Source organism: Dasypus novemcinctus, chromosome 13, assembly GCF_030445035.2.
Source record: "Dasypus novemcinctus isolate mDasNov1 chromosome 13, mDasNov1.1.hap2, whole genome shotgun sequence".
NCBI classification, from domain to species: Eukaryota; Metazoa; Chordata; class Mammalia; order Cingulata; family Dasypodidae; genus Dasypus; species Dasypus novemcinctus.
The window spans coordinates 27,637,936-27,652,487 of NC_080685.1; the positions used below are offsets into that span (position 1 = coordinate 27,637,936).

General features: G+C 39.8%; 1 protein-coding gene across 1 annotated transcript; it reads left to right on the top strand.

The window, feature by feature from the left end:
- The first annotated feature begins 955 nt into the window (after positions 1–955).
- On the top strand, positions 956–1,333 carry LOC101436939 (late cornified envelope protein 1D-like). The gene has a single exon (XM_023592069.1). The coding sequence runs from the start codon at positions 956–958 to the stop codon at positions 1,331–1,333; it is 378 nt and encodes a 125-aa protein (XP_023447837.1).
- The last annotated feature ends 13,219 nt before the right edge of the window (positions 1,334–14,552 follow it).

Consider the following 14,552-nt stretch of genomic DNA (forward strand, 5'->3'; position numbering starts at 1 on the left):
AAAGGGGTGAGTAGGAGTCCTATTGTTAGAGGAGAAGATTTTCAGGATGACAGAGGGAGGACAAGAGACGAGGAGTCTGGGGCCAACTGGGCAATGGAGGGAAAGAAGTGGGCGGCTGTGATTTCAGACTCTGGACAAATCAACTGCTCTGCAGTGGGTGGGCCCTGCGGTTCTTGGACATTGAAAGACAGCACCGTGCTCCAGTCTGGATCTCCAGGAGAGGAGCACCTTTAGGAAATACAACCTGGACACCCAGAAGGAAGAGCCAGGCAGTGGCTAGGGGATCAGAGACTCCTTCGGGCATATGAAATCCACAGAGCCTTGGGTCTGGGAATGGGTTTACGAAGTTCCCAAGGGAGAGGACACAAGGAGCATGAGAATCACCATGGCAGCCATTAGGCAGAGGACATGGAGGATGTGGAGGGCTGGGAAGATCAGAGCTGTTCTGAGATGTCAGCCACTGATGCTCCGTTGTTCCATTAAAAATTATGTCGCTGCTGCTGAGGAATCTCCCAGACGGTTCTGACCTTTCAATTCTCTAACGCACATTTAACTAGGAAGCATTTCTAGGAAAGAATTTTTTTTTTCCATAAAGAGATGTTCTTAGCTCTGAACTTGTTTCTAGGAAAATTTTAGGATTTTGTGAGACCAATTTAAAAATACTAACTCATTCAATTAATTCATTGTAAACCTTGAGCAAATTTTTATTTTTCGTCTTGGTTTTCTGCTTTGTAAAATAGATAAAATTTTGCCTACTTTTGAAGGAGATTCTGGAGAGCTTTTGATAAACTATTAGAAGCAGTATAACTACTGGAAGTTTTTTTCTGTGACTGATTTTAAACTGATTTTAAATATAGGGATAGAAATTATGCTGAAAGGACAAGAAGGGGCAGGTGACTCTGTGGCCTGGTCTGACTTGTTTTGATTCTCCCTCAGCTCCTGAACGACCGCTGAGATGTCCTGCCAGCAGAACCAGCAGCAGTGCCAGCCCCCACCCAAGTGCCCCACCCCTAAATGCCCCCCCAAATGCCCTCCTAAGTGCCCTCCCAAGGTTCCAGTCTCTTCCTGCTGTGGTGTCAGCTCCGGGGGCTGCTGTAGCTCTGGAGGTTGCTGTGGCCCCAGCTCTGGGGGCTGCTGCAGCTCTGGGGGTGGCGGCTGCTGCCTCAGTCACCACCGGCGCCACAGATCTCACCGCCACAGGCGCCAGAGCTCTGACTGCTGTGGCCACCCCTCAGGGGGCTCCAGCTGCTGTGGAGGGGGCTCCAGCTGCTGTGGAGGGGGCTCCAGCTGCTGTGGAGGGGGCAGTGGTCAGTACTCTGGGGGCTGCTGCTGAAGTGGACCCTGAGGCAAGAACAGCAGAACCCAGGGATACAAAGATTTGAAGACTTCCTCTTCCTCCTGAGCCTGCCTGAATGGCTGCCGGGTCCTGGCTTAAAGGCTGGAGCTCTGATCCGTGGAGCCCTCTTCCCTGGGGCCCAGGAGTCAGAGTCTTCTCCCTGAAACTCAGATACTGATAGACACTTCTTTCTGTGGCCTGCATTGGGAGGCTCTATTACAAGCTCCCTTTATTTCCCCAGTTTAAGTCCTTGCATTCTGCTCCCTAAAATGAAACAATAAAAATGGAATCTGCTCATCAGCTTGGTCTAGAATGATTTGTTTTTGCTTGCATTACCATTGTCTGTTCCCCTCATTGTTCTATTGGTAACTGTTGAGTGGACAGATGATGTGGGTAAGGAGGCAGGAGGGGCAAGTTGGTATGTTTGTCTTTTCCCTCATCTCCTAACCAAGGCCCTGAAGCAGCATTAATTGTGAACATTGCTTCTTCAGCCTCTGGCTCCCTTCAGATGTCTAACACTGCCCCTCAGGCAAAGCCTGGAGACAGACGCCATCCTCCCTCCCCCCATAATCTCCTCACTCTAGTGCTCTTTATTCCCTACCCCTTCTCCTAATCAATCTCCACCTGACTCCTTCATCTCACACATATATATGGGTCCATACATCCATATCTATGAATAAATCCTTATTATTAAAAACTTTAAGCCCTTTTTATTGCTGTCCAATTTACGTGCAATAAAAGTGGCTAATTTTAAATATACAATTCCAAATACTTACAGACGTGTAACCACAATTACAATCAGCACCCTAAAAATGTATGTGATGATATTTTAAGTATTACTTGGAGAAAATTTTAATAGCGCAAAATGCATAATGTAGAAAGGCAAACGTTGATACATCTAACCATGTAAAAGTTAAATTCTATAGGCAAAAAACGCCATTAAAAAGATGGAAGAATTAAAACCTAACTTGGCAAAGTATACTGATGTTGGCTATGGGTGGGAGGCTCTTAGTCTCTTCAGAGATAACCTAAGCTCTCTGACTTGTGGGTGTGACGGTAAGAGGCTGCAGTCCTGCCCTTGGTAACAATGGCAAGGACTCCAGTCCTAGGAAACAGTTTAACAATGCAAGGTCTTTACACTTTAAGTATTTAGGGGAAATGCAAATTAAATATGCTAAAAGCTTACCTAGAATGTCTGAAGTCCATGCTGAAAGCTTACCTAAGATGTGGAAGATATATATGCTAATTGAAGCCTATTGAGAACTGAAACAAAGGGACCATTTGGCCTTTCCTCTCTGTATAAAAGGGATTCAAAAATCTTGTTCAGGGCTCAGAATTCAAACAGAAAGCTCCTGAGTCTGGCCGGCCATCAATAAACTATTTTTCCTTCTCAAAATCATTCCTGAGTCCTGGCCTCTCTATATGCAAATAATTGAACCTCTCTCAAATTCTACAACATTTTTGGCGACCACGAAGGGACAACAAATGAAGGCCAGTGACGCTAGCATTTTGCTGCCCCTTCCAAATCCCCAAGGAAGCTGGGAGGACTCTAGTGAACCCCAAATCTGGGTGCCCCTGGATTAAATTTAATCCAGAAAAGATGTGGGCTCCACCAGAATCTTCCCAACAAAAATCGAGGGCAATGGAAGGTCTGAAGAGAAAGATTCTGGGAACAAAAAAGAACTCCAAACATGGAAGAAGATAAGACTTCCCGGGTGAGCAAAGTCTGGAAAGCCCTGGTTTTAATTGCTAGGAAGGGGAGGCTGATCACCTCCCGAGAGAACCCTAGTAGCCCCAGAAAATTGGGGGGAAGCCATTCTCTCTAGGCCTGGGAAAAGGAGAAAAACCAGGGAAAAGCCCTGGTGTTTTAGGTTTGTCTAACTGCATGTTAGAATCTGGTACTGGTCTCACATCCACTAAAGGAGTGGAGTCTTGATTTTAAAAGGAAGGGTTGTTTATAGGTTTGAGTCCTAATGTCCTGGAGAAAAACCGGGAAAAGTCCTGGTGTTTTAGGTTTGTCTAACTGCATGTTAGAATCTGGTACTGGTCTCACATCCATTAAAGGAGTGGAGGCTTGATTTTAATAGGAAGGGCTATTTATAGGTTCAAGTCCTAACATCCTGGAAATTGGTCTAGATTTAAAAAAAAAAACAAAAAACTTGGTTACAGGAAAATGGATCGGCTTTTCTAATGGAGTTTGGTCTGGGCATAAAGTTTAAACAGTGGAAAAAGTCTAGCTGAAATCTTTTATTATGGTGCTAAATTGTGAATGAATTCACTTCATACCAAATGTTAAGTGTTCTAAGGTTTGTGATGGCTGTGAGGGCAGACATGCTGAAAATATATATATAAACTTGTGGGTCAGATTAGTGACCTTGTGCTTCTGTCTGTGTCAGCTCAATGCTAGTGTTGGAGTTGTGTCCTTATGTAAAGTAGAATTACAGCTGAGCTGGAGCCCTCCCTTGCCATTGACAAGGAGGTGAAATGATTATGGGGCAAAACTGAGGAGTCTGGATGTTTGTGGAGTCTAGATGTTTGTGCATGCTCTACTGTCTTGTCTCTGGTCTGCCTGTTTGCCGGGGCTTGGAGGCCATCTGTGTCCGCGCCATGCACCCAAGTTTGTTGGGGCTGCCCCAGTCAGGGTGGCTGGGTCCCTGGGAGAGTTGCTGAATTTGAGTAGGTTTTGTCTGCCCATTTTGGCCTGAAAGCTGGAAAGGGGGGAGCAACTTGCCCCTTTCCAGTGAGTCCACACCTTCTATTCATAAGCCGCATTCCTGTTTGATTGTTGTGCATCTGACTGCCTGGAAGGAGGGAAAGTGAAGGGGGTGAAAAGCAGAATCAGAATAAATGTAGTAAAGTTCCCTCCATAGGGTGTCAAAGCCAAAATATGTTTGCATTCTGTCCAGGTTCTTAGAAGGTATTGTAGTAACTTTAAGTAAGAGAATGTGTTCTGTGAAGGTAAAATTTGTCTTAAAGGTATAAATAATTATAAAAGTTTAACAAAGCATTGTTTAAATTAAGGTATTTAAATGGCTAATTGCAGAAAGTCATTATTAAACAAAAACTGAATTGATACTTTTCTTCGGCAGTCAGCCTCCCCTGCCAACTTGCTTCCAAAAAAACTGTTTCTGGTATTATATGCTACTAAGTATTTAAAGTGAAGAAAAGTTCATTATTTTAACAAACTTGTTTAATATTAATGGCAACTATATGTTGTAAGAATTTTGCCTGGTAAATTAGTATGTGGGATATATGGAATGTGTTCTTATTGTTAAGGAAACAGAAGATGATTTTGTCCTAAGATAACATGATTGATTACTGGAAAGAGTAGAGTGTGGGACAAAACCTGAATGAATACTGAAAGTGTAGAAGGTTTGTGGAAGGAAAATTTTATGATTAAAATTGAGTAAGATCAGTATACAAAGAAAATCAGTTTTATCAAAATAGCTTCTTGTGCTTTAACCTCATCATTTCCTCAGTGTTTGAAGAAGAGTCTTACCTCTTTTAAAAGAACATAATGTTCTAGAAATCAAATCCTGAAAAGTAGCTTTTTATTTCAAACTAACTGCAAGAGATTTATTCTTTTACTTTAAGGGAAAAATTAAAGTAATGGTTAAGTTCATTTAATATGTTATAAGTCAAATGAAAGGTATTTAAAGGTGTTATAAAATTAACAGGTTTTTAAAAAATTAATAAAAACTTTAACTAAGAGTTAAAATCATTTATAAATGCATTTATATTATAAAACAGTGAAAAGATAATAACCGAAATTATAGCTGAGTGAATTTAGCCTGAAACTATTATTTAAGTGTAAATTCTAAACTAACCTTTCCTTTGTTTATGGTTACTTCAAGCCTAACTTCACCCCTTGCCTTTGCCTATGGTTATTTCATAATAGCTTCTGCCCCTACAGGCCAGAGAAGAGCTGGAATACCACTCTCTCCTGTCCTGGTATTAGTAACCCTTTCTCTCATGAATTCAAGTGTAAACTAAATAAATTGCTGCCTGATGGAATAAGGTTAAATGACCACTGGAGTTTTATTATCTCCAAAATCAAAAAGGGGGGTGGAGGGGGAGAAGTCTCCTGCCTTGACGGTCAGTGTTCCTAAGATTGGCAATTCATGAGAGAAACCAGTCTGTCTCCCTGAGGCTTCAAATAGCCTCAGTAAATATATATATAAAATTAATCTTGTTGCTTATCCAAAATTCCGCTAAATTCAAAGTAAAACACAAAGTTCTGAAACAAAAATAGTGCTAAAGCATTGAGGACATTTTGGTTACAATCCATTATTTAAGAAAGAAAATTCTTGTGTAAAACTGCATGGTCATAGTGTAAAACTGCACAGCCATAGTGCAAATTTTTAAAAGTTTCAGGAGTCTTTGAAATGTTTTGCAGTCACACTTGTTTTATAAAAATTAGAAGTTTAAAGTAACTAAAGTTATGTTTTTGTGTCAAACTATTCATGTCTGCCCGTTCAAATTGTTGAGGTTAAATATGCAGTTATATAAGTAATATATATTTCTGGACCCCAAATTAAGCTAAATAGTATATAAAATAATGCAAATTATAAGTAATATCAATGAGTTTTGTTTCTGTGTATAACTCTTTGTGTCTGCCCATTTGCTCAGTGTATGTCTTCATACATCAGGAAAATATCAAATTAACAAATGAAAATTCTTAAAAGAGCTCTATTCAAATTGTTAAAAATTAAATATACAGTTATATATGTAAATATTCTTAAAGCCCAACTTAAACTAAGCAGGATGAAAAAGTCATATAGAAATCTGATTATAGAAACAATTGGGAAAGGGCCTCCTCTTTGCAAGAGCTTTAAAGGCAAGATTAGGTGTGGCAGATTAAACCTATCTACTAGGCTAGAGAATTAAGTATCAGTTTGCCTGGTAATTTCCCAGTTTAAACCTTTTGTCAACCATAAAATGTAAAAAAAAACAACAACAAAGATTAGGTTAGTTTTCACATAAAGGAAAAAAAAATGTTGATTTTTGTAACCTGATGGCCTGCTGCCACTCTCGGGTTGGACAGCAGTGGAGGAGACCATCTTAGGCCAGTCCTATGGGCAGTGAAAGGATGCCCAAGAAGGAGCTAGGTCAGTGCCATTTCAGCACTAAATTCTATTCCTTATTTAACAAAGGGGAACAGGTAAAAACTAAAATGATTGGAATGTGATAGAGGAAGCAGTTAAATCACAAACTTTTGCACGGGAAAGTTAAATCTCAGATAAGCTGTAACTGAAGTATCCAATCTATGGAAAAACAGAGGAAGAGCTTGTGTGCTAGGCTTAGGGGTATAAATTGTGTCATTTTTCTTTGGGGTGCCAGCCATATCTGGCTCTGCGCCTCTTCTTGCAAGATTGAGAATAAATTATTTTCTTCTTCACAATCTGGTGAGCCTTATTTACTTCCAGAAGATTTCTTTCCAACAAAATAAAGGTAATTAGTGGCTCTATCAACAAATTTCAGTAAGTAAAGAAAAGTCCATAAAAACTATGGAGAGATCTTTCCTGGGTTATGATTAAACAAATTAAGTAATTGTGTAATGTGTTTTAAAACCTGGTAGTCAGTATGCTTTTAAATTATTCATTTTCATAACTTAAACAAAGAAAAAAAGTTTTTAGCTTCCTGTAAGGGAAAAAGAGAACATTCCTTGCATAAACTATAATGGTTTCAATTTTATTTAACTTGAATGTTAATCTCCAATAGTTAATTTATAAACTAAATTAACATTATATGTACAAAATCTTTAGAGTAATGAAAATTGTAAGTTCACATTGATGAAATTAGGCTAAAGGAAAAAGATTGTAGATAATACTCTCTTAAATAAATAGAGTAAATTTCTTTGGTAATTGTAATTTAATAAGTTTATTTAAATATGAGGTGGCTAGTCAATGTGGTTATAGTCAATTATAAGGAGTTTGTAAAACATCTGCCAAACTGAAAATGTTTAAATAGTTACTAGTTCTAGAAGTCATTGTTAACTAAAACTTAGACTGGTATTGGTAGCAGAAATAACTTAATGGTAATAAAACCTGTCTGAAGGCCACCGCAAAGCACATATTTAAGTAAATGGTAACAAAGTTATCTTGATTCTATTGGAAATCTTCTGTTTTCATTTTAACAATGAAAAATAATATTTTTCCTCTATTACTAAAGTAAAGTAACTACTGTTATCTTCATAGTAAAACTGTGTAAGTAAACATTCATTTGATATATGTGTTGCATTAAGTTGTTTAAAATATATATAAAAACAAGGAATAAACTTTAACATTGTCAAACTCTTGTGCATTCAAACCAGGACTTGAATACGTTACAGGTGGCCTCTCCATGTAAGTTATTGGCTATGCTGGTCACTGACCCCTCACTTAAAAATATTTGCTATATCAGCCTCTGGTTCTGCTCCTGAAGTCGATGGAAACTACATTGCAGTTTCAAGCTCCTGCAGCAGCCAATAATGACTCGGTACAGCCAAGTGTACAATGGATATCGCCTCCAGACTGGCACTGTTCCATGGTGCCAAAGAGCACTATGCACCAGGCTAGTAGAATACTGGAAAATCTCTAAGATCAAGGATGCTGTGACTTGCTCACTGCATTGAAGAACATGCTAAGTGGAGCCATGATACCAGGATATACCGTAAGTGAAACTTAAACACAATTGGCATTATGGCCTGCTCTCATGGAGAGATAACATGTAAAGTATTACAAACCTGAAACTCAAAACTAATAATTGCAACTCTGAATCCTTATGCATTAAGTAATATATTAGCTAATATTAAGTGCTGTACTTTTATCCTGTACTAAATATATGCCTAATAATTATAATGTTATCTTTTCTATTTTGGATCAAGTGCAGAAGTATATTAGACATGTTAAATTCCTGGTAAAATCATTTTCTAAACAGTTAAAAACATGTCTATAGAATAAGGTGGCGGTCTCAGCCAGTCTCAGTCAACCTCTATATTCTACTGTACTCTGCTGTGTAGCAAAGGTGAGGCTTGCTTGCTGATGGTAAGTCACCTATTGAACAAGTCAAATTGCTAGAAATTGTACATTTAAAACCAAGGTGTAAAAAAACCTTTATTCTGTAGTTCTGATCACTCCCACAGGGGAAAACTAAGAGAATTTCTAACTTAGTGTTCTAATCCTAAATGAAGCCAGTTGCCCAAGGAGTGCCAGTTGACCAGGAGCATCTGACAGCATGAGTGCCAATCATTGAACAGCTTAGAATGTGTCTTCAGACAAAGCTAAGTGTCTGTTGCAATTTCTCTCTAAAGTTGAATAACTTAAAAAGGAATATATATGCTGTTCCCACCAGCTTTTAAGGAGTGCCATTTTTATACGCACCTAACCTTGTCTACCTTGGTAACCCAATGTCCTCTTTTAAAAATGGGTATTCCAAATTTTTAATTAAGTTTGTTTCTTTCAGAGTGAACATCTTATTAACCATATGAAAACTTCACTCAACTTCGTACAGAATGCCAGATCCAACTTCCTCCAGTTAAAATAAATTAAGAGTTTTACACCTTATTAAGCAATGACTACAGCCCATGGCCAGGAAGAAGCAGTTACAGAAAAGAGATCGTCTCCCTTCAGCACCCGTTTTAAATTAAAGGTGTAAACTCTTTAAGGGTAAAATAAAATGAATAGATGGATCTGGAACCTGACTGGAAATCCACGTGAGCGCCCGTGGCCGCAAGATGACTGCAGGAGGCCCCCACCCCAGGATTCTGTTGTCCAGAACGAAAACTTCTAAACTTTTAAAAACAGTCCTGGATGCTACACTAAAGATTGATAAATAATCAATCAAAACAACAAACAGCCATCCACCTCATAGCTCCAACAATAATTATGCCAAAGCTTAGCAAGTTAAACTTTGGCAAAGAGGGGAAATGATGTGGGTTATGGGTGGGAGGCTCTTTGTCTCTTCAGAGATAACCTAAGCTCTCTGACTTGTGGGTGTGACGGTAAGAGGCTGCAGTCCTGCCCTTGGTAACAATGACAAGGACTCCAGTCCCAGGAAACAGTTTAACAATGCAAGGTCTATAAACTTTAAGTATTTAGGGGAAATGCAAACTAAATATGCTAAAAGCTTACCTAGCATGTCTGAAGTCCATGCTAAAAGCTTACCTAAGATGTGGAAGATATATATGCTAAATGAAGCCTATTGAGAACTGAAACAAAGGGACCATTTGGCCTTTCCTCTCCGTATAAAAGGGATTCAAAAATCTTGTTCAGGGCTCGGGGATTCAAACAGAAAGCTCCTGAGTCTGGCCGGCTGTCAAAAACCATTTTTCCTTCTCAAAATCATTCCTGAGTCCTGGACCCTCTATACGCAAATAATTGAATCTCTCTCAAATTCTACAACAATACTACACACGATAGGTATAGTATTAATATTCCTAATGAACATAGGGTTCATATAAATTAAAAACAAACAAGGAAATAGTCCTAGAAAATATTTGGTAAACGTCCCAAATGCCGAATTCAAAAGAAAGAAAAGAAAGAAGGGAGGGAGGGAGGGAGGGAGGGAGGGAGAGAAAAAGGTAGGTCTATAACCACTGAAATTATATTGGAAAAACTATTCAACCTCACTAATAAAGAAGAAATACAATTTGTCTTTTTGGAAGGGAGCTATTTGAGCCATAATACGTCAGCAGAGGTTAAAAAGCCTCAGAAAACTCATGGTTGGTGAGGTTTGTGCAAAGGGTGTTTTATACTTTGTAATCGAGAAGGCATCACTTTTCAGGAGAGTAATTTGTGATTCAGCCACTCAACAATTATTTAGTGGGGTAGATTAATTAATATTTAAAATGAACATACCCTTTTATGCAAAAATTGTTCTAGAAATTAGTCAAATGAGATAAAAATATAATAATGAAAGAACAGATGCATACAAATGTTCACTGCAATGATTTAGAACTAATGGGAGAGTTCAGTGTAGTTGCTGTATAAGATTGATGTATTAAAACTTATACATCTAGCAACAATTGGAAATTATAATTTTAGAGGTATAAACAACCTAAAAATTGCCATTTCATCCACTTTCATATATATAATTTAGTGATGTTACCAGAATAAATTTTTAAAAATGATAAAACAGAGCTGTACAAGACAAAGAGTAAGCCCTAAAGTAAACTGAAGGCCATAGTTAAAAATATAATTATAACAGCATTACTTCATCAATGATAACAAAGGAATGGCACAAATGCAAAATACTAATAATAGGGAAAACTCTGTGTGTGAGGGGTTATATATCTGGGAACTCTGTACTCAGCATGATTTTTTCTGTAAACCTATAACTGCTCTAAAGAAAAAAGAAAAAAAAAAGCTAAATAATAACCAAAAGGTGCTTTTTAAAATAGCAGCTGAATTTTCTTCTGGACTTTAAGAGAATTGCTTTATTATTTAAGATTTTTAAAGAGTTCGTAGAGATGGAGAAAACAAAACAGTGATTGCCAATTAGCTTCATGCTCTAGAGCAGAGAAGAAAAACTAGATCAGTTTGAATTATTTCCAGTTAGACCTCAACAGTATACTCTTCTTTCCATGAGATGGTGAAAAGTTGACAATATAAAAGGTAGAAAGATAGACACATTGGCAAATAGGAACTCTCAGAAAGCCAATGCTTTGCCAGTCAAAAATGTTTCTATTGAACTGGTACCAAAGCCACTGTGATCCCCTAGCCAAGGCTTCAAAGCCAGTCCTCATGATACCACTACACTGCTGAGTCATCACCCAAGTCCAAGGTGGATCAGCTGAAGGTGCTGCAGCATGGATCTGGGGACCGAGCAGTCCTACCTGAGTGTGCTGAGGCATGGATATCCTCACCTCTCCCCCATTATTAAACCCACTGGAACAACTTGAGCAGGAGAACACATGACATGCCCAGGTGAGACATGGGGCACATCTCCCAGGAGGATTGACCAGCACATCCCACTTTGCCTGAGTCAGAGTATGATCTCATGAAGATGACCTAAGTTATATGGAATAGTTATGTGTAAACTGTAAAGTCAATGTAATGGTGGTGATAGGAAGCCAATACCATCAACTCTCCACTATGTGCATAGTCTGGACAATGAGGTAATGGAGATACAGACATATCTGACCCAAGCCAGGCAGTTGAGGAATTTCTTACTTGAGTGATATGTCACATGAAGGATAGAGGAAGTGGGATTTGAATGGAACTGTCCTGGAAGGGCAACGGCCATGGCATGTACTGCAGGGAGAGATGAGGTCAATGACAGAACATAATCTAGTGGAGCTTCAGAATATCCCTGAAGGTAGGTGGCAAATGTTAAATCAAGAGCTAGAGCAGAGTCATCTTCCACAGTGCCTGTGTGGGCAGCCAGAGGATTTTGGATTTCCTCTCTTAAGCAGTGGGCAGCTCTGAGCAAGTCTGCAATGATTTGGTGTTAATTATTACCGGGGGGTGAGACAGGCTTGCCTTAGATATTGTGAAGGAAGAGAATCAAGGAAAGAGCACAGAGATTTGGAAGTAGTGTATTGCTAGGAGAGACTGGGCACTTGTAAGCCATCATTGATGCTCTGAGAAAGAGGGTAAAGACATATAAACTGTCTAAAATATAAACATTAATCTCTCTAAGCATTTGGTCTCTCTCTAGATGTTTGTATTTATGTGCATCAATACACACATATATCATCACCAGACACCAGTGGTGTTTTAATTTTGCTCATTAAGTTTTAGATTTTATTTACAAGTTCTGGGCCATTCGGTTATTCTGCCAGGGCCTGGGGAGAAGAGCACTTTCCTGTTACATGATTTCATCTGGCTTAATTTGCCTGCAACTGAAATGAAATTAGGTTTGGTTTTAGATAACCTGAAAACTTAGCCATGTGATTACTGCTGTCTCTATGACCATTGTGTTCTAAAATGAACACAGTCCTTTCCACTAATTTACTAAAAATGGACAAATTTAAAAATCCACTTTCATATAAAGACTGTGAACATGTATAAAACTAATGAAAACCTGGAGGATGAAGAGATGAAAGGGGGTTACAAAGTAGTAGCATAAATACATTTAAGTGAAATAGTAAGTGCTCTGACCTTAAAAGTCTCCTGCCTCCTTAGGGCCAGGGATATTTTTAGGTTAGTCCTTTTACCACACATGAAACTGCTAACTTACAATATCTCAGGGCCTCCTCTTCTTTTTGCTCTTTCTTGTCTGTGGTTCTCAGCCTCTCCTCCCAATAGGACCCCTGTAACATTCAAACCCTCATTCTAACCCAAGAAGCAACGCTGCTATTTCTAGGGCTTCACCCCTAGCTCCATTTCTGGTTCACGTCTTAAAGTTAATGCACCAAGCTGCACAGTATTAGAAAAGGGCCATTTAAAAGCAAACAACAACTAGAACAACAACAACAAGGAGATCCACTCCTTTTTGAAAGAAGCTGTGCTTTAAAAATCTTTACCCTTTAATATGTAAAGATGAGTGTTTCATTTGTTGAGAGTCTGTCATGTTATCCTCTATCAGACACTCAAATTTTTTTTTTTCTTTTCTGTGTTTCCTCATTGACTTTCACAACAGTCCCGGAGGTAATTTTCTGCATTCTCCCAGTTTCATAGCTGGGAAAATGGAAAATGACAGAAAATACGTAACTTTCAAAGGTCCCAAATCAGCAGGACCAGGATTCTCTGCCAGGTCCCTATTCCATCATCTTACCTGTACAGGTGCACACACCACACACACACACACACACACATGCTCACACACAGGTTAGTGAGCAGGGGAAGGAAAGGAGGCATATAGAGAGATTTAAGGGTTTTATTTGTTCAAACCAGACTACCTACAGCAGTCAACTTCAAGAGGAGGAAGAAATGAAGGAAGGTGTCATGTTTTAAACCTGAAAGGATAGAAGTCCTCAAGGTGAAGAGTTTCTGAGGAGAACGAGGTGGCAGATGATGGTAGGAATCCCACCCCGCACCCCTGACTAAGCATCCCTATTCCTAGTTGGAGGCGCTGCCCAGAGAGCCACCAGTCATCACGGGGTCACAGGGCCCATGTGGGTGGCAGGAGGCGGGTCCTCTCATGCCCAGGCCCTGTGTCACATGCTGGGCAGAGCCCAAGACCAGGATAAAAGGGCCTTGGGGCCAGAGCAACTCCATCCACTCTACTCTGGAGGTGCACCTGCTTGTGAACCCGTAAGTGCCCACAGGGACCAGGAGCAGGGATTTCCCCAGGACAGATGCTCAGAGCAAAAGGGGAGGGGAGGCTGGGCAGGGCCATGGGAAGGGGTGAGTAGAAGTCCTATTGTCAGAAGAGGAGATTTTCAGGATGACTGAGGGAGGACAAGAGACGAGGAGTCTGGGGCCAACTGGGTAATGGAGGGAAAAGAAGTGGGCGGCTGTGACTTCAGACTCTGATCAAATCAACTGCTCTGCAGTGGGTGGGCCCCACGGGTCTGGGACATTGAAAGGCAGCACTGTGCTCCAGTCTGGATTTCCAGGAGAGAAGCACCTTTAGGAAATACAACCTGGACACCCAGAGGGAAGAGCCAGGCAGTGGCTAGGGGATCAGAGACTCCTTCAGGCATATGAAATCCACAGAGCCTTGGGTCTGGGAATGGGTTTACAAAGTTCCCAGGGAAGGGGACACAAGGAGCATGAGAATCACCATGGCAGTCATTAGCCTGAGGACATGAGGGTGTGGAGGGCTGGGAAGATCACAGCTGTTCTGATATGTCAGCCACTGATGCTCCGTTGTTCCACTACAAATGATGTCGCTCCTGCTGAGGAATCTCCCAGACGGTTCTGACCTTTCAATTCTCTAACGCACATTTAACTAGGAAGCATTTCTGGGAAACAATTTTTTTTTTCATAAAGAGATGTTCTTAGCTCTGAACTTGTTTCTAGGAAAATTTTAGGATTTTGTGAGACCAATTTAAAAATACTAACTCATTCAATTAATTCATTGTAACCTTGAGCAAATTTTATTTTTTGTCTTGGTTTTCTGCTTTGTAAAATAGATAAAATTTTGCCTACTTTTGAAGGAGATTCTGGAGAGCTTTTGATAAACTATTAGAAGCAGTATAACTACTGGAAGTTTTTTCCTGTGACTGATTTTAAACTGGTTATTAAATATAGGGATAGAAATTGTGGTGAAAGTACAAGAAGGGGCAGGTGACTCTGTGGCCTGGTCTGACTTGTTTTGATTCTCCCTCAGCTCCTGAACGACCGCTGAG